The 18,581-nt window shown below is 48.9% G+C and overlaps 1 protein-coding gene across 4 annotated transcripts in view; it reads left to right on the top strand.

Annotated features, from left to right (window-relative positions):
* Positions 1–18,088, top strand: part of CLUAP1 (clusterin associated protein 1) — a 63,090-nt gene extending 45,002 nt beyond the window's left edge. For 2 of the 4 annotated variants that reach the window (XM_071444463.1, XM_071444461.1), the window contains 4 exons: positions 7,157–7,261; positions 15,580–15,635; positions 17,283–17,324; positions 17,584–18,088. In XM_071444463.1, the coding sequence (XP_071300564.1) occupies positions 7,157–7,261; positions 15,580–15,635; positions 17,283–17,324; positions 17,584–17,739 (359 nt within the window). In that variant the 3' untranslated portion in view covers positions 17,740–18,088. The remainder of the gene's footprint in view (positions 1–7,156; positions 7,262–15,579; positions 15,636–17,282; positions 17,325–17,583) is intronic. The other 2 variants (XM_071444464.1, XM_071444462.1) reach the window with 1 other exon arrangement.
* Positions 18,089–18,581: the final 493 nt, after the last annotated feature.

The raw sequence follows: 18,581 nt of genomic DNA, 5'->3' as shown, positions 1-18,581 counted from the left end.
CCAAAATGCAGTTTATTGTATCCAAGAGGTTACAGCAGTCCAGGGTCATGGGTGACAGAGCTGTGCCCACAGCTGTCAGCTCCAGCTGCAGGCAGGCCTGGAGACCCTTTGGTTTTGGTTACAATGCATTATGGACTTTTCTTTTGGTTACAAATGCATTAGATACTTTTGTTTTGGTTACAATGCATTATAGACTTTTCTTTTGGTTACAATGCATTATAGACTTTTGGTTACAAATGCATTATATACTTTTGTTTTAGTTACATTGCATTATAGACTTTTCTTTGCTGAGCATCTTAATACAGCAGAACCAATCCATACATTAACTATTATCTCTAGCCTATCATAACTACTATAATTACTATATTCATGTCACTGTTCTCCAATCACTAACAGTTAGTACATTACAGTTTAAGCTAGAAGTTGTTTTTCAGTTTTCTTACAGTAGAAAATTCTAAGACTTTTTTTTTACTTGCAACTTTGCTGCCTTGTTTGCCTGTGCTCTCTTTCTGCTTGTTAAAAACATCTTCTTGTTTGGGGTGGGTTTATCTTCTCAGTCATAAAACCCCTTCTAACTCACACACCCTTTGCCTCCTTGGTTATCCAGTGAGGCTGGCTCAGCAATTCTTTTCTTCTCTATCAAAACTTGCTTCCATCTCTATTCCTTCATCAGACTCCACATTTAAAAATCTTTCTGCTAAGCACACACATATCTGTGAGACTTTCTTGTCAAACTTTCATCCTTCCCAACACTCTCCCTCTGATAACACTTTGCCCCTGGGAGCTGGACAACACCTAATGAAGCTTTCCCAGCAGTGTGGGCTGTGGGTGTGATAAATGTGTTGCCATAAATTGATAAAAGTCAGCATCCTCTCTGCCCTGTGAGCTCTGTTACTCTCACCTACCCACAGCATCCAGCAGCTCTTCATTGTCTGGGCCCCCTGACCTTATCTCCTGCTAATTTGGTAAGAAGGGTTCCAAATTAATACCTCAGTTCTCTCTGCAATGAAGCTGCAGGAGTTTTGGACAGCTCTCAGTTCAGTTTCAGGCTGAGAAGCCTAAATTCTGTTTCTCATAAAGGAGAGCTGTGGGATGGAGGTTGAGTTGTGCAGGTCTGTGTAAAGAATAAAAAAACTCCATGGATATGGTGGTTACATCAAAATGGTAAAATTGTTTGCTGTTATTGGTCAAAAGTCTGGTGGGTTTTGGTTGGTTTGTTTTGTTTTGTTTTGTTTTGTTTTTTTGTGAGTTGTTGGGGTTTTTGTTGTTGTTTTTTTTCTTTTTTCTTTTTTTTTTGGTGTTTTTTGGGGGGGGAGATGTTTTGGGTCTTTTGGGGGGGATTTTGTGGGGGTTTTTTTGGTTTTTGGGTTTTTTTGGGGGTTGGTTGGTTGGTTGGTTTTGTTTGGTTGGGTTTTTTGTTTTTTTTTTTGCTTCCACACGTGTCAAATCAGCTTTGTCTCCTACAGAGCAGCTCCATAAAACCACTGCACCAAAAAAAACCCAAAAAACCAACACTAAATGGTCTGAAATACTGTTCTTAAACAACATAAAGATTTTGAACTCCTGCTACAGATCAGACTCTGAGAATTATCTGCCTGATGAAATTACACATAATTAAGTATTTGCAGCAGTATAAAAATGTCTTTTGTGCTGAGCAGGGAGGAAGTTGTTGTTATTTTTCTAATCTCTGCTTGGCAGAGGCTGATTCAGGCAGGGATGTCTCTCACATCTGCTGCCCCTGTGCCACATCAGGACTGTTGCCATGTAACAAATCCAATTGCCTGAAACTCTGAAACTCAGGGCTTGGTTTCCTTGTTAGTGTCCAAGTGTATCAGACACTGCTTGGGGAAGGCTGGAGGTGGCTCTGCTGTCAGGTGTGGGTATTGGATGCTCTGGTGCTGAATTGTGGGAGAGGTCCCTGACCACAGCAGAAATTCAATTTATTTCCTCAGGTTTATCCAAAATTGCAAAAACTTTGTTGAGCAAAAAGGAACAACTTGGAATGTTTCTAGACTGAAATAATTTTTCAGACTCTACAGCTTACTGCATTTACAGATCTTTCTTTTTCTCTTCTTTACACACTTTTTCCAATGCATTTTCCCACATTCTTCAAGAGCTTTTTATCAATTTAAAACAAGACAATACAGAATCCCAGAATCCCAGAATGGTTTGGGCTGGGAGGGACCTTAAGGCCCATCCAGTGCCACCCCTGCCATGGCAGGGACACCTCCCACTGTCCCAGGCTGCTCCAAGCCCTGCCCAGCCTGGCCTTGGGCACTGCCAGGGATCCAGGGGCAGCCCCAGCTGCTCTGGGCACCCTGTGCCAGGGCCTGCCCACCCTCCCAGGGAACAATTCCTAATTCCCAATATCCCATCCAGCCCTGCCCTCTGGCAGTGGGAGCCATTCCCTGTGTCCTGTCCCTCCAGGCCTTGTCCAAAGTCTCTCTCCACCTTACTTGTAGGAATATATATGAACTATATTTTTTAAAAAGTTCAATATTTTGTTTTGAAAGTATAAAAACAGAAACGCTTTGAATTTTTCAAGATATTTCCTTTATTTCCTTTGGCCAGTGCTGTGCCCAGGATTAATTTAAATATGGGGAAGTATTTGCTGTAAAACTGAAATTTTCAGTGACTCTGCCACTTTCAGCCAGCCCACCCTGCATCCTCTTGCTTGGTCTGTGGAATGAACAAACATTGATTTTCCCCAGCATTTGGAAATCTGCACTACTGGAATCTTGTTCAGCAATAAGCACAGGATGTAACTGATGCTCCTGGGTGCATGCACCCTTTCTGCTCCAGAATTGATGCTTTAAAATCTGCCAGCAGACCAGGAAAAAGCCCCATGCAGCAGCTGTGGGGTTGGAGGGTGGCTCCTGGATGATTCCTGGATGCTATTGCTGGTGCCTGGGCCATCCATCTTCTTGTGAGAGACACTTGGAACTGGTCCACAGCAGCTTTGTGTGGTGCTTGGTGGGTAATTGCAAATTCATGACCTAATTTAATAGTGCTTGGATGGATTTTTGGCTTGTAAGATTGTTAGAAATAGTTCTGGTCACCAAATATGACCTCTTGCTCAAATGGGCTCAAAAATAACCTGACTGCTCACTCCTGCTAAAACTCCAAATTCCAGTTTAAGTGGAGCTTGTCATCCTGAGTTAATTTTAATTATTTCAAGTGGCTGACACCTATTGGTTGCCCAGGCAGTGATTAATCATCCTCACTGATAAACTGGGAGTTTGGATTCTGTGGATGGAGCAGGCTGGATGGACTTGGAGCAGCCTGGGTTAGAGGGAGGTGTCAGTAAAGTCCCTTGCAACCCAAACTATTCCATAATTCTGTGATCTTAAAATGACCATGCAAGGTAAAGAAGTGCACTTAGAGCTACCTCTCCAACCTTGCTGTTGCTGTTCCTGCCCAGTTTTTGGCTGCCCAGCTCTGAACATCCCAAGTTTTCCATGGAATTCCTAGCAGTTAATCTCAGTACCTGGCTGAATTCTTCTTAGAGATGGGTGAGGGATCTCAGTTTTGTGCTAAGGACAAAGGACCTTCCCTCCAGATATTTTTCTATCCAAGCTTTTCTGTCCAAGCCTTTCTCTCCCTTCAGCCTGCAGAGCTGTGGGTTTGGGAGTGTGGTGGCTGATGCAGAGCCTGGTGCTGTGAGTTTGGTGTGACAACAGGGTGGGTTTGGCAGAGCTGAGGCTTTCAGTGGGCACTGGGCTTCACTCTCCTTCCAAACACATCAAAAACCCCAATCCCACCCCCTTTGCTTTTTGCTGTTCCTTGTTTCATGCTATTTATTTCATTTGGGATCAAGTGGCTGTCAGTTGCCCCTTTGATTGTTCTCATGATGTTTTCTCACCCAAAGCAGCATCCTGCTGCCTGCAGTAATGGCTCTGGAGCAGTGCCTGTGTTTGCAAGGCAGTGATTTTCTGAAATTGGACACACTGCACAGCACTTACAGCTAATTCCAGAGCATATCAATAAACAATGGCCACTGTGCTCATTATCCTCACCACAGTAACTTCTTATTTTAGAGCTGGATACCTTTACTTGAATATTGATGCAAACTACCAAATCTGCACTGAAATCACTGCTAAGTTATTAAATCATGCTGCTTTTCCTTCAAGCATTGCAAATTACCAGAAATTAAATCATTTCAATGTAATATTATCTGTCCAGGTATCAGCTCTGTTTTTTTTTCCTGGGAGCAGTGGGAGCAGGAACAAAAATCCCACCTTTGGAGATCAGTGGAACCAGGATGTATTTTTTGTGGCTGCACAGCTTTAAATGAAACTAATTTAGTTGCCTGAAACCCATCTTTATGAAATAGAAATGTTGAAATGAAAGGCAAGTGGGGTTTAAAATCCCAACATATCCCCTCTCAGGCTGATATTTGGAGTGTTTTCTGTGCAGCAGAGGCAATCACAGCAGTGGGGAGATGGGCCCAGCACAATTTACAGACTTGTTCTGCTGATTACCTTTTCATAATAAAAATACAAGAGCTGCTTAAAACCTCAGTTTGGAGCTTCTGCAAGCTGCCAGCTTGGCCTCCATTGGGGCACATGGATTGCTGAATAATAATAAATAAGTCTGTTGTGAGAATTCCAATAATCCTCATGTAAACCCATATAAATCTCATAAGCCAGCTCCATTCAGTGGGTTCTGTACTCCATGTACAAGCACGTGGCAATTTGTGGTTGATTATCTTCATTGCTTTATGCTGATCCTGAGGAAAAAAATGGGTTTTTTTCACAAGGAATGCTCCTTGTCTCTTCAAAATTGATTGTAGTTTTCTGTGCAGTGGTACACAAATGAGATTGTGGCTTCTTCTAGGGCAATAAGTCTTTTTGCATGTTGTTAAATGAAACTTTCTGAGCTTTTTATGAATACATTTTCAGAATTTTAGAGTTTTTTGGTGGGAGCTGGGCACACTGGGTGTAGAGTGAGGGGCTGGTGTGGAATACTGCCTAGGACAGGTTACACTGGGCTGCTGTTTAATTTAATCCTGATAAAAAGCCTGTTCTCAGCTTCTCTTTGTCTTGTATATTTGAAAACTTTTCTTAGCACTGTGCTCTGGTTCTGTGTCCTTGGGATTTAAGCTCAGCACAATTCAGCTCAGCTGCTAATTCAGATTGTACATGGGCAGAGCTGGGCTTGGTGATAGCAGCCTTGGGCTGGGCTGGAGCAGTAGATTTGGTTTTGGGGAGTGGAAAAGGTGCTTGATGTCATTTCAAGAGGGAGCAGGGGGCTTGGAGGCAGGAATTTGGGTACTGCTGAACTTGCAGCTGTCACTCCTCTGAGCCTCTGGCAGGAGTTCAGTGCAGTGATGCTCTGAGCTCTGTGCTCCAGCATTGCAGCCAGGCTGCTCCAGGAAAACCCAAACTCCTGCCATGGATCCATAACAGGATTTATTTCAAAGTCACAACTGCTGCACTGTGGTTATTGGGAAGAAACTCTGCCCTGTGAGGGTGGGCAGGCCCTGGCACAGGGTGCCCAGAGCAGCTGGGGCTGCCCCTGCATCCCTGGCAGTGCCCAAGGCCAGGCTGGGCAGGGCTGGGAGCAGCCTGGGACAGTGGGAGGTGTCCCTGCCATGGCAGGGGTGACACTGGGTGGGCTTTGAGGTCTCCTCCAAGCCAGGCCATTCCGTGGCATGCTGGGAGTTCAGGTGATAAATTTGTATTTTCATTTGGCTGGAAAGGCAATCCAGGCTTTTGAAAGGCACAGGGAAGATTTGTTCCCCCTGTGCCATCCCACCCTGCTCCCTGGCAGGGGGAAGCTGCAGCTCCCTGCTCAGCTGGCACCTCCTGCTCAGCACATCCCAGACAGGAGCAGGAAGCACAGCTGGGCATGGATGGGAAAGCTTTGGCCAAGAAATCCTGCAGCATCCTCAGCTCTGGGCAGTGCTGCTGCCTGACAGGAATGACACAGCCTGAAAGGGAGAAATTGCAGCTAAAAATAAAATAAATAACCAAAAAGGAAGGAAAAAAAACCCCACAGAATAAGAATTAGGGTATTTTAGTAGCAGTAATAGCCATCACAGATATGATAAATTCATTCTTTAATAAATTGAGCACAAACTTGAATCCTTTCTGGAAGCTCCACATGGTTCCTCCCAAGGAGTTTGCCCATGCAAGGCTGAACAAAACCTCAGTTTCCTAAATGCCAGGCAAAGAGAAGCAGCATCCAGGTCACACAGCAGTGAGTGATTCCCTTATTGCCAAAGAAGAAAGTGCAAATAGAAATTGTAGCTAACTCTGCTGGAGCCTAGTAATCTTACCAGGCTGACAGATACTTCCCTTGCCATTATTATTTTCTCATTAACTTAATATTGCAGTGAAAAAGAGGATGGGAAAATGTCAAATATTTGTATATTGTCTGATAATTAAATACTGCAAAGATGTGTCAGCTCATTACTAATCCTAATTAAAGTAGTTATTTCCATTTTCAGCTTGGACATGTGTGTAATTAAATGTACCTGGGAAAGAATTGCCTATTTTCTCTAAATAATCAGCAGCAAATGTTGCTGTGCTGGGTCCTCCCATGGGGTCCTGTTGGGTTGTCCTGGCACTGGACTGGGAACTCTGCTTTGCACGGGGAGAAGGAAACAAAGGCAGATGATGAAAATTTCTGAAGAAGCTCCTGGTCTTTGGAAGCTTCCCTGTCTCTCCAGCATCTTGGGATCGGCTGGAGCTGCATTCCTTTATCTGGGGATGTGGAACTGTGCTTATCTAGAATTAAATGAAAGGCAAATAGTCCCAGCAGATGGGTTTTGACATTGCTGGCGTCAGGGTAAAACCTGGATAATAAACACACGCTTCCCAAATGCTTTTCAAAGAGTTTTATCTTTAAATCACTTGCTGAAGTAGCAGCTGCTCCTCATGCCCAGAGGGGATGTTTAAACAGCACCTTTGTGCTACAGCCTGGGATTGTCCCAAGGCTCTTGTTTGCAGTGAGTGCTGCCTTGGCTCTCCCTTGCCGAAGGATTTCTCCTGGGGATGTGGAGTTTGGCCATTTCCCTGTGCTCTCTGCAGGAATTCTCCATTCCTCTTGGCCTTGAGCAAAGGTAGAACTGCTGCTGTCTCCTGTATCCACTGCTGCTCTGGGCTGGGGTTGCTTTGGGTGGTTTTAACCAGCTGCCTTTGTTTTTCACCAGGTAATGATGACTCTGACATAGAAATCCAGGAGGATGAAGGCTCTGACAGCGAGGGGGATTTGCAGATCACGAGGCACCCCATCAGCACAGAAACTCTCCTGCCAGGTATCCTCACCCCTCCTGAGCTCCCTGAGCCACAGGGATGGGCTGGAATTAGCTGAGTGGCTGCAAATGTGAGCAGCCCCTGTCACCCTTCAGGATCTTGGCACTGCTCAGCTCTCAGGAGCTGCAGGAGGATTAAAGCCCTGTGGGAACAACAGTGCTTGCAGGGCAGCAAATGCAGGATTATTTACTGGGAAAAACAATGACTGTGTGGGGAAAATCCTGCCTTGGTATTGCCTTCCACATTCCTGAAGCAGTTCTGTACAAAGCCTTAGGGAGGCAATCCCATTTCTCTTTGCAAAACATTTATTTCTCTGTAGCTCTTGCACCTGTTTCAGCTGGGAAACCTCCAGTGAGTCAGTAAAGCCACCTGCAGTGCCTTGGCACAGGTGGAGCACACCTGAGCTGCTGCTCCCAGGGAGGGATGTCAGCCTTCTGTCCTTCTGTCCTTCTGTCCTGCTTCCTGGGGAGTGCAACTGCAGCCTCTGCTCCCACTGCTCAGAGGAATTGCTGGTGAGGCTCTGTGGTTCACCCAGGTGGGAAAAGAAATGTTCTGCTCAGTCTGGAGTGGAGTAAAACCCAGCCAGGAAATCAGGGCAGTTCTGTTTGTTAGCAGTGAGGGATTGTGAGCACAAACCTCTCTGGGCTCTGGAGGAGGTGCCTGTGTGGGGTTTCATGTGCCACCACTCCTCTGGAAGCTGTTCCTTAGATAAACTGCAAACATCTGGGGTTTTGTGAGTGCAATTCTGCTTTCCCCTCTCTGACTGACACCAGGGAAAGAAGCTGACATTCTCAACTCAGTGTAATTTAAGCATTTTTATCCTCCCCTCCTTTGCTTTTCTTGAAAATTGAGAAGTCCTGTTAAGTTCTAGGAACACTGATATTCTCTAAGGAATATTTTACATTGGCATTTCTCAAGGAAAGGTTTGTACACAGGTTTTAGAGCTTTGGAAGGGACCCTGTAGCTGTCTGTGGTGCTTCATCTCAGAGAACACCATAACCTGAGTTCCTGCTGCTCTTAATAGCAGTTTTAGAGTTTTACTCTAAAAGTTATAGATTTTGCTGCCAGTAGATTTTTTTTTTCTAGGAAGAGCTTTGTTATCATTAATTACCCTTAATGGAAACTCAGTTCATCAGATTTTAAGACCTGAGATAAATGTCAGAAGCAGCAGCTTCTTTAGAAAACCAGGGCTGAATGTTTGCTATTAAACACACCACAGATCTGCTGGTATTCTTCAGCAATTTGCATTTAAGATGCATTTAATGATCAAGGCAGCATAACAAGAACATTATTCTATTAATTATTGCTTTTTAAATTGACTCAATTTAAGATATTTCAATCACTTTCTTTTGAAGCTTTGTGTTTTCTTACATGGTGATGCTGCTGAGCCATGCTGCTCTCAAGCTGAGGAGAAAGAGCCCACTGTGCTCAGTCCCTGTGCCTGCTGGGGTGCACTTTTCTATCTTTTTTACATTCTAATTTCCATCTTTTACATCTGTAATTCCCAAGTTATCAGTGCTGGGAGATAAGGCTTCCTCCCTCTCTCTGTGGTGGGCAGATATTCCTGTGTGTTTTGCCATTATAGAGGCAAGATTCTCAGGGAGAGATAATCCCTCTTTTTGGCCACTTGGTATAATTGAGAAAAATCAGCACACTCACCCTCAAGAGCCCTTTCATCAGCTCTGTCTAGATGCAGCAAAACTCAGACTAAATGCAGGTTTGACAATATTGCTGCTGGATTTATTCTTTCAGCCAATTAAAACACTTGAATTCTAGGATTTGGTTTTCCCTGGAGCAGCAAAGAGGGAGCTGGGGGAGATTTGTGTGGTGCAGAGAGAAAATCAACCCCTTCCCCAGGTGCAGAGAGGAGCAGGCAGGAGCAGCTGCAGAAGGAATGAGCTCTGGAGCTGTGACCTCAGTGCTGCTGGGTCAGCAAACATGGCAAAACCTGAATTAGGGCAGCAGGAAGGGCTCTGGGCCAGGAGGGAGCAGGGAGGTGAGAGCTGCAGCTGGGGGAGGCTGCAGGTGCTGCCTGTGGGAACTGCAGCTGCTTCATTGTCACAGGGTCCCACTGACAGGAAAATGCCCTCCTTAAGGGGGCTGTTGGAATAAACCCACGTGTCACTGATACTTGCTTTTGTAGATTGGAGAAGCCACTGATTTATCACAGAATCACTCACTGCTCTGGGTGAGAAGGAGCTTAAAGCTCATCCCATCCCACCCTTGCCATGGCAGGGACACCTCCCACTGTCCCAGGCTGCTCCCAGCCCTGCCCAGCCTGGATCCAGGGGCAGCCCCAGCTGCTCTGGGCACCCTGTGCCAGGGCCTGCCCACCCTGCCAGGGAACAATTCCTAATTCCCAAGATCCCATCCAGCCCTGCCCTCTGGCACTGGGAGCCATTCCCTGTGTCCTGTCCCTCCATGCCTTGTCCCCAGTCCCTCTCCAGCTCTCCTGGAGCCCCTTCAGGCCCTGCAAGGGGCTCTGAGGTGTCCCTGGAGCCTTCTCCTCTCCAGGTGAGCACCCCCAGCTCTCCCAGCCTGGCTCCAGCCCTTGGGGCATCTCTGTGCCTCCTCTGGACCCTTTCCAACAGCTCCACATCCTTCCTGTGCTGGGGATGCCAGAGCTGGAGGCACTCTGGTCTCTACATTTTCATTTTAGCTTTGTCAATGTGAATAAAATTTCACATCCATTTTTATTCTGTCTGGCAATAGATCTTTGAGGCTGTGACAAATACAATGGAGTTCCCTGAATTCGTGGTGCCACTTGCAGTAAGATTCTTGTTTTGTCAGAGTGCCAATGGAAAAGAAATTCTTTAACCATTTGCAGTGTAGAGAACTCTCTTGCCTGAATGAGTTCTTGGCAGGAAGGCATTTCATGTGCAGCTGGGGTGGCCTTTGGGGTGAAGGATGCACAGCCTTGTCCTGGGAATGCAGAATCACCCTGGGGGTGCTGGGTCAGCCACAGCATCCAGCCCCAGCCCTGGCTGAAAGAAAATGTCTGGGGAAGCACCTGGGAGATTCCCTCAGGTTCCCTGGGGCTCTCAGGCCTTTTCAGCCCCATCACTTGTGGCTTGCACAGATTTAAGCTAACCCTCAGTACATTTATTTTCTCATAAGAACCTGTCCAGTCTCCCCTTGAACTAAATAGATTCTTGTCACTCACACCATCAGAAGTGACAGATTTGAGGTGATGTTATGATTCCATGTGCAGATCCATCTTTTCAAGTCACTTGGAGCAGAGTCCTGAAATGCATTGTGGCATCATGAGGACCTTTCCCCTCCCAGAGGTGGCAGACTGGGACACACTGTGCTGGAGACAAGGCAGTGTTGCTGAATGAAGCTGAAATAGTCCCTCCCTGTGGAACTGTGCCTGGAAATCACTTTTTATTCCACACTGCCAGGGTATTTCAGTTCCTGTGAACCATTCCTCCCTGTGCTGTAGCTCATTTCCTTTTATAACATTGGTGTTAAGGGCTGGCTTTGTCCTGGCCAGACCTCAGAAACCATTTCACTACTGAGACAGGAACAACTCCAGCCCCATTTGATCTTTATTGTGAGAAGACAGCTTTATAAAACCCTGGGTTTTTTAGCAGACAATCAGCCCAGAGTCACACAGTGAGAGCAGCTCTCCTGGAGCCCCTTTCCTGGGCAGAGCTGGCCCAGAGGATCAGGGTTAATGCTGTGCTGGCAGAGGGCACTTGCTGCTGAGTGCCTGTGCCACCCTGCATGCTGGGGGAGGCTGCAGAGCCTGGATTATCTCTCTTTTTTTTTTTCAGTCCTGTATGGAGAGGGAGAGTTTTGTCATGCAAATCTTCTCAGCTGAGCCTCCACAGTCCTGATTCCAATCCTTCCTTACCACAGGCAGGCTGAAAACAGGAAAGTGCTGTTCTCAGTGGGAACTGTCACTCTGCTTGTGGAATTTCTCTCTCCAGCTTGTGGCTGTGTTCAGATTTCTGCTGTGGGATTTCTAGAATGCTTTCCTTCTCTCTCAGCCTCCCCCAGGTGTGCCCCATGCCAACATCAGACCTAGTGAAGAAGGAGGAGAGGCTGTAGGTCTGAAATGTGGGAACAGCTCCCTCACCTCCAGGCAGATTTCCTTTTCATGGAGGTGTAAGAAATAAACTGAAGTGTGCTCCCCATGCAGCAGCTGGGCTGTGCTTCATCAGTCCCTGGGTATTGGCAATGCCTGGAAGATGCTGCTGGGATCAGGGTCTTGCACTAAGGGAGGGGATTGCTCTGCTCTGCCCTCAGATCTGGGGCAGCTGTGGGTGCCACAATATCAGAAGGATCTAAAGCTGTTGGAGAGTCCAGAGGAGGAACCTGGGCATGGGGAAGGGTCTGAGGAGCAGCTGAGGGCACTTGGATTGTTCAGCTGGACAAGGAGACTGAGGGCAGAGCTCAGGGGGGGCTGCAGCTCCTCCCCAGGGCAGCTCTGATCTCTGGGACAGGGACAGGGAATGGCTGGAGCTGGGCCAGGGCAGGTCAGGCTGGATTTTGGGAAAGGTTCATCCCCAGAGGGTGCTGGCACTGCCCAGGCTCCCCAGGGAATGGGCACAGCCCCGAGGCTGCCAGAGCTCCAGGAGAGCTTGGACAATGCCCAGGCACAGGGTGGGAGTGTTGGGGGGTCTGTGCAGGGCCAGGGGTGGGACTGAGTGATCCTGAGGGTCCCTCCCCACTCAGGATATTCCATCACTGTGATTGAGAACTCAGTGCCCAAAGGGCCACAGTTCAGGAGGATCAGGCAGAAGGTTCATCCCATCTTTCTGTGTGGAAGGGAATGTGATGCAGAGGGTAGAGAGGTTCTTCTGCAAGCTCATGCTCTGAATTCACATTCAGCACTGGAGACTGACTGCAGATCTCCAGACTGGAGCAAAATGTGTCCAAACCCACCTGCCCCCCTCCCAGGCTGTCCAGACTCTCAGTTTGTGTGTCACTCCTTGCTGTGAGGCACAGGGTTCACCTGTACCCACTGCTGGCTGAGGAGCTGGAAATCATCCCAGCCCTCTGGCTCCATCCTGGGCAGCTGCACAGCTTGGTAAAATGGGGAGCATCACACAGGGGGAAAATGGCAACAGCTCACAGCTCCACAGCAGGGCTGCACACTGCCTTCTGCTCTCTGAGGTGCCTACAAACCATGGCCATGCACAGGGAGGGAGAAGATTTGATTCCAAAGGTGCAGTGAGTCACAGCCTGTTCATTACCAGCATCTTCCCTACTTACTGCTCTGTGCAGCCTGTCCCAGCTGGAGTCACATTGGCTGGAAGGAGGCACCACAGGCCCTCTCCTCTTGGCAGCTGTGTGAGCCCAGCTGAACTGAACCCAGGAAACCAAATGACAACATCCCAGCTCTCCCTGTGCCATGCAGGGCACTCCTCTGCTTCCTGCCTGTCCCCAGCACCCACAGGAACACCCCAGGACCATTCCCCTACAGGGAAATGTGGGGTTTATGGGCTGGGGGTGAAAATAATGCTCCATGGAAAATCTGATTCATCTCCTCCTTACAGTTTAGTGCTCAGGTGAAATCCCAGCCCCTCTGCATCCTGGGAGAGTCCCAGGGTTTGCTGCAGCCCCTCTGCATGCTGGGGTCTCTCTTGAGAGTCTCACAGGGTTTGCTGCAGCCCCTCTGGATGCTGGGAGAGTCCCAGGCTTTGCTGCAGCCCCTCTGGATGCTGGGAGAGTCCCAGGGTTTGCTGCAGTCCCACTGCATGCTGGGGTCTCTCTTGAGAGTCTCACAGGGTTTGCTGCAGCCCCTCTGGATGCTGGGAGAGTCCCAGGGTTTGCTGCAGTCCCACTGCATGCTGGGGTCTCTCTTGGGAGTCTCCCAGGGTTTGCTGCAGCCCCTCTGCATCCTGGGAGAGTCCCAGGGTTTGCTGCAGCCCCTCTGGATGCTGGGAATGTCCCAGGGTTTGCTGCAGCCCCTCTGGATGCTGGGAATGTCCCAGGCTTTGCTGCAGCCCCTCTGGATGCTGGGGTCTCTCCTGGGAGAGCCCCAGGGTTTGCTGCAGGACCTGACCCTGTTGCTGGTTCACAGAGGTGCTCCTGGCTTAGACAATGCAGGATCCAAGTCCAGGCAGTAGCAGATGCAGGAGTTGCTCCAGGTGTGAGCAGGTTTGTGTCCATGGGATGTCTGCACTGCTCCCACTGAGGGAGGAGCAGCATCCTGCACCCCTCCTGGGAGCATTCTCTCCATGGCATTTTGAACTGTCCTATTCCATCAGCTCTCCTTATCTGACATCTTGATTCTCTTTTCTATTCAGAATCTCTCTCAGTTTTGTCTTCTTTTAGCAGCTCCCTGCAGCTTTCTCCTTTTTGAGGTAGTAATTCCCAATTTTACACTTTTTGTTGAGCCTTCTACAGAGTAAAATTGCAGTTAAACTCAAGAGTCATTTGTAGGCTGGGCAAAAATGGGGTTCTGTTGTCATCTAAGGATGTCAGGTGTAATCAAGCCCAATTTTATATCAGTTAGTGTTGCATGAATTAGAGCAAAAGTCTCCAAAGCCTGAAGACAGATCTATCCAGAAACCTTTTCATTCCATCTCCACTTCCTGTGTTACCAGCAACTGCTGCATAGAGGCCACTGCTTTTTATATAAAGATGTAAAATCCTTTTAGTGATTTGCCTTGATACAACAGGGGGGTTTTGGTGAGGTGTGGATGAGTTAGGCAGCTTTTTCCTACCACTAACTCAGCTCAAACTGCGTGGGACAACAGGGACCTGTCATCTTTTGTGCTTTGGGAAGTAGAAAAAAAGAGGTTTGCCAGGGTATATTTTAAAGCTGCCTTGTTTTCATGCTAAAAACAGCACAGATTGGATTGTTCTGGATTGGAACAATCCATATTTGGCATGGAGGAAGCTGGTGATGTCAGGAAATGAACAATTGGTGAGATGGGATGGACACAGCAGGGCTGGAAATAGGATCCAGTGTTGAGGGGGTTCTGTGGCTGCAGCAGCAGGGCTGAGTCACCCAGGCAGCCCCAGGAGCTTCTCCCTGCTCCCAGCTCTGCTCTCCCCATTCCCAAGCCTTCCCTCCCCAGCAAAGGACACCTGCCAGCATTTCCCATGGCCTCTGGGGAGCTAAAAGCAGCCAAGCAGGCACAGTGTGTGCTCCTCTCTCTGTGAGCTCCCTGCAGAGCCCCACCTCCCTCTCCAGCCTCATCAAACTCCCATCAGGAAATTCTTGAGGTTTGCCTGGGTTTCCTATGAGATTCAATCCATCCTGGAATATCAGAAAGGGTCTGAGCTCTCTAAAGGAAAAAGGGTTCATTCAGCACATGGAAAAACAGGCTTTTGTTCTCTGTGTACCAAAGCAGAGGAAGAAATGTGTCAGTTCATGGATTTTTTTGGGTTGGAAGGGCCTCTCAAGATGATCTAGAGCAGCCTCTCTGCTCTAACAGGAGGTTTGAGCTGCTTGTCCAGGACCACATCCAGTTTGGGTTTGAGTATCTCCATGGATGGAGACTCCTAAACTCCTCTTAGCAGCCTTGTTCCAGGGTTTGACTGCCCCCACATAATAAAAGGTTTCTTGGTTAGATAGAATTTCCTGATTCTTAATGTGTCCATTGCCTCTTGTCCTGCCAGAACCATCCTGCTGGAATGAGGTAGCTGTGGAAATAGCAGAAATAGTCCCTGACTGGAACTAGAATGACAGAATCATTCATGTTGGAGAAAAACTCCAAGATCATTGAGTCCAGTGTTAATTACTGTCAGCTTTACCCCTCCTACCCTCTCCTGGTGATGCATGGATTGGATCTCATCTTCTCCTGAGGGATGAACCCTGAGCTTTACCTTTCCTCCTCCCTCCCTGTACCTCCAGCCAGGTTTGATGGGGTTCTCTTTGCTCCTGTGACTCCAGCCAGGTTTGATGGGGTTCTCTTTGCTCCTGTGACTATGAGCCAGGTTTGATGGGGTTCTCTTTGCTCCTGTGACTCCAGCCAGGTTTGATGGGGTTCTCTTTGCTCCTGTGACACCAGCCAGGTTTGAGGGGGTTCTCTTTGCTCCTGTGACCATGAGCCAGGTTTGATGGGATTCTCTTTGCTCCTGTGACTCCAGCCAGGTTTGATGGGGTTCTCTTTGCTCCTGTGACTATGAGCCAGGTTTGATGGGGTTCTCTTTGCTCCTGTCACACCAGCCAGGTTTGATGGGGTTCTCTTTGCTCCTGTGACCATGAGCCAGGTTTGATGTGGTTCTCTTTGCTCCTGTGACTCCAGCCAGGTTTGATGGGGATTCTCTTTGCTCCTGTGACCATGAGCCAGGTTTGATGGGGTTCTCTTTGCTCCTGTGACTCCAGCCAGGTTTGATGGGATTCTCTTTGCTCCTGCAGGAAGAGTTGGCACACGGATCGTGGGATCAATGCAAGGTGGAGACACGGAGGATGATGTGAGTAACCATCTCATGTGTCTGCAGAGCTTCTCTGACAGGGCTTTAGATGCCAGCCCTCTCCTCAGCTGGACAGACCCCTTTTGACCTGCTGAATCCTCACACCCCAGGCCTGCTTTTCCCCTCCTTTCCGATGGCTGACTCCTCTCCTTGGCATAGACACATATTTCCTTATTTTTCCTTTGTTCCTGGAGTCTGTGTGCTCCATGTGCTTTCACCCATCCTGCAGTGCAGAACTAGTGGCACACAGGCTGCAGGAATGCTCTTGTGAGCTGTGGGGCAGATTTCTGGGAAGAGGGACCAGTACAGTGCAGCTGGAGTTAAGACATGGACCTAAATCCCCTTCATTGCTCTCGAGTCACTCCTTGGAGCCCTGTTCTGGCAGCATCAGTGCCCTGGAGGATGGGCAGGGATGAGAGCAGGACTGTGAGCTGTGCCCTTGGGATTCCTGCTGCCCCAGGGCTCCTGGCCTTGCCCTTGGGTGTGGTTTCCATGTGAGTGGGCAGTGTAAAAGGCACACACAGCTTTGCACAGGAGGCACTTGCTCTCTGTCTGTGCCCAGCCTTTGGCACCCATGGGCAGCCTGTCTGTGCCTCTGGGCACACCTGAGTGGCCACATCTGCAGCAGGAAGCTGAAGCCAGCTGCTGGGATGTGGTTGGCATTTGCAGTTAGCTCTCCCACCATCCCAAAAAGCTGCTGCCTTGCCAGGAGCAGTGGGGCTGTTCTCTCCAGGTGATGCTGGAACACTGTTTTGGGGAGGGCTAGGAACTAATACAGCTGTGGTGACTGTGGGATTGTGTTTGAGCCTGTGCTGCTGTTAATTCCCAGTGTGGGTGGAACCTTTCTGTCTCAATCCAGCAGAAACCCCTCAAGGAGAGGAGTTCAGACATTTCTGGGAATCCCAGAACAGTTTGAGGTGGAAGGGACCTTAAAACCCATCTTGTTCCACCCAGAGACCAATTCCACTAGACCAGGTTGCTCCAAGCCCCATCCAGCCTGACTTAACAATTCAGGGATAGGGCAGCCACAGCTTTTGGGTCTTGGAGAGAACTTGCAGCCCTTGCTCTGCTCTTTGCTCCTGCCAGAGTGGGCTGTTGCCTCCTGCACATCCAGCCCATTTCTGGGAAGGGCAGAGTGCTGTGCTGTGGGTGAGGATGCTGTCACTTTAGTCCCAGTGCTGCCTGATTGTCCTTGGCCACGTTAGTGACAGATGGGGATGGTCACCCTCTGTGATTTCTGTTCCTTTAGCCTCCCTGCTGGCAGCTCTCTCCCTGCTGGCACAGCCCCAGCACATCCAGGGGTGGAAAGCCAAGGCCTTCAGTCTGTGACTTCCCTCAGCTGCAGCCTCTGCAGTTGTCTCATGGCTCTGCCCTCTGCCTGCAGCTTCTCAGGGATCTTTGCAGGCCTCTGCTGGTGTATCCCAGCTCAGGGATTGAAGCCAGTGAGGCTGCTTTGAGCCCCTCCAGGAACTCATGGAATCAGGAAGAGCCAGTGCTGTGTGCCCAGCCTGGTGTGATACCTGAGCTGTGCCTGCCTTTGCTGCCTTCTCCCCTGCTCCAGCCTGGGTACTTTCTGTTTTCTTTTATGTTCTTGTACTTTGTTTTTTCCTGCTCTGCCTCTGGTGTTCCTCCACTCTGGCTCTCCAGGGGACCCCAGCCCCGGCACGGCCAGGCCGGCGCAAGGCTCAGGTGGGTTCCTCTCCTGGGCTTCATTCTCTTCCATTTCCCTCCACTCTGTGGGTTCACAGCAGCTGTCACCTCAATGTTAAACAGCCCAGAGCCTGCAGGAGTCAAGGAATTTGTGTTCCTCAGCCCCGTGGGTGGGGAAGGAGGTTTGCAATCCATTGGGAGTGCAGGGGATGCCAGCACTGCCATCCCTCATGTGGGGCTGGCAGAGAGGCCAGGGCAGAGCTGAGCTGGTCATGGACTCCTGTTCCCTGTCCTGCAGGATGACTCAGGGGATAGTGAGATTGACCTGGATGAAGATGAAGATGATGAGGAGGAGGATGATCTGGAAGATGACAGCATGGAAATCTCCCCAGGCAAATCCAGTCTCCGAGCCAGGAAGCCAGAGCCACTGGAGCAAAGTGATAATGACTTCTGACCCTTCAGGAGCAGGAGGCCCCTTGAAGCACAGATTTGGGAGAGGCCAGGAGCTAATACCCTGCTGTCTGAAAAGTGTGTGTCAGTGTGAACTCAGGAGTTGGTAAATAATGTTCATTAAACCTGAAAATTAAACTTGGATTGCCAGGTTTGTGAATCTCAAAGCATGAGCAGTTTATCCATAATGAGAATCACAGTAATGTGCACTTATTTCCATAATTGCACTAAACTGGCTCTTGTGCACTGCAGTGCCAGAAGCCTCACTCCAGTGAGCATCATGTGCCTGATTTCCCTGCATTTTATTATGTCCAAATAGATTTCTTTGGCTTAATAAAACTGGATGAAAAGCTGCTCTGGGAATGCATCTCAATTGGTTTTAAATCTGGCTTAAATCTATTTATCCTAAACATATCCTTTACTTAATCAAGGGCTTGTCTGCACAAAGAGCAGCACCAGGGAGACTGAAGGAGTGGAGTTAAAACTGGAGAAGTCTCCAGGGAGACCTTCCAGGGCCTAAAGGGGCTCCAGGAGAGCTGGAGAGGGACTGGGGACAAGGGAAGGAGGGACAGGACACAGGGAATGGCTCCCACTGCCAGAGGGCAGGGCTGGATGGGATATTGGGAATTAGGAATTGTTCCCTGGGAGGGTGGGCAGGCCCTGGCACAGGGTGCCCAGAGCAGCTGGGGCTGCCCCTGGATCCCTGGCAGTGCCCAAGGCCAGGCTGGGCAGGGTTAGGAGGAATAGTGGGAGGTGTCCCTGCCATGGCAGGGCTGGGAATTGATGAACTTTGAGATTCCTTCCAACCCAAACCATTCTGTGATGATCTGACCCCTGAGAGCAGGG

This window comes from Agelaius tricolor, unplaced genomic scaffold (assembly GCF_023055355.1).
Source record: "Agelaius tricolor isolate 1412-34295 unplaced genomic scaffold, bAgeTri1.0.p SCAF_19, whole genome shotgun sequence".
In the NCBI taxonomy this organism is placed as follows: domain Eukaryota; kingdom Metazoa; phylum Chordata; class Aves; order Passeriformes; family Icteridae; genus Agelaius; species Agelaius tricolor.
The sequence above is the reverse complement of the archived record's forward strand: the minus strand, read 5'-3'. Positions and strand labels throughout refer to the sequence as shown.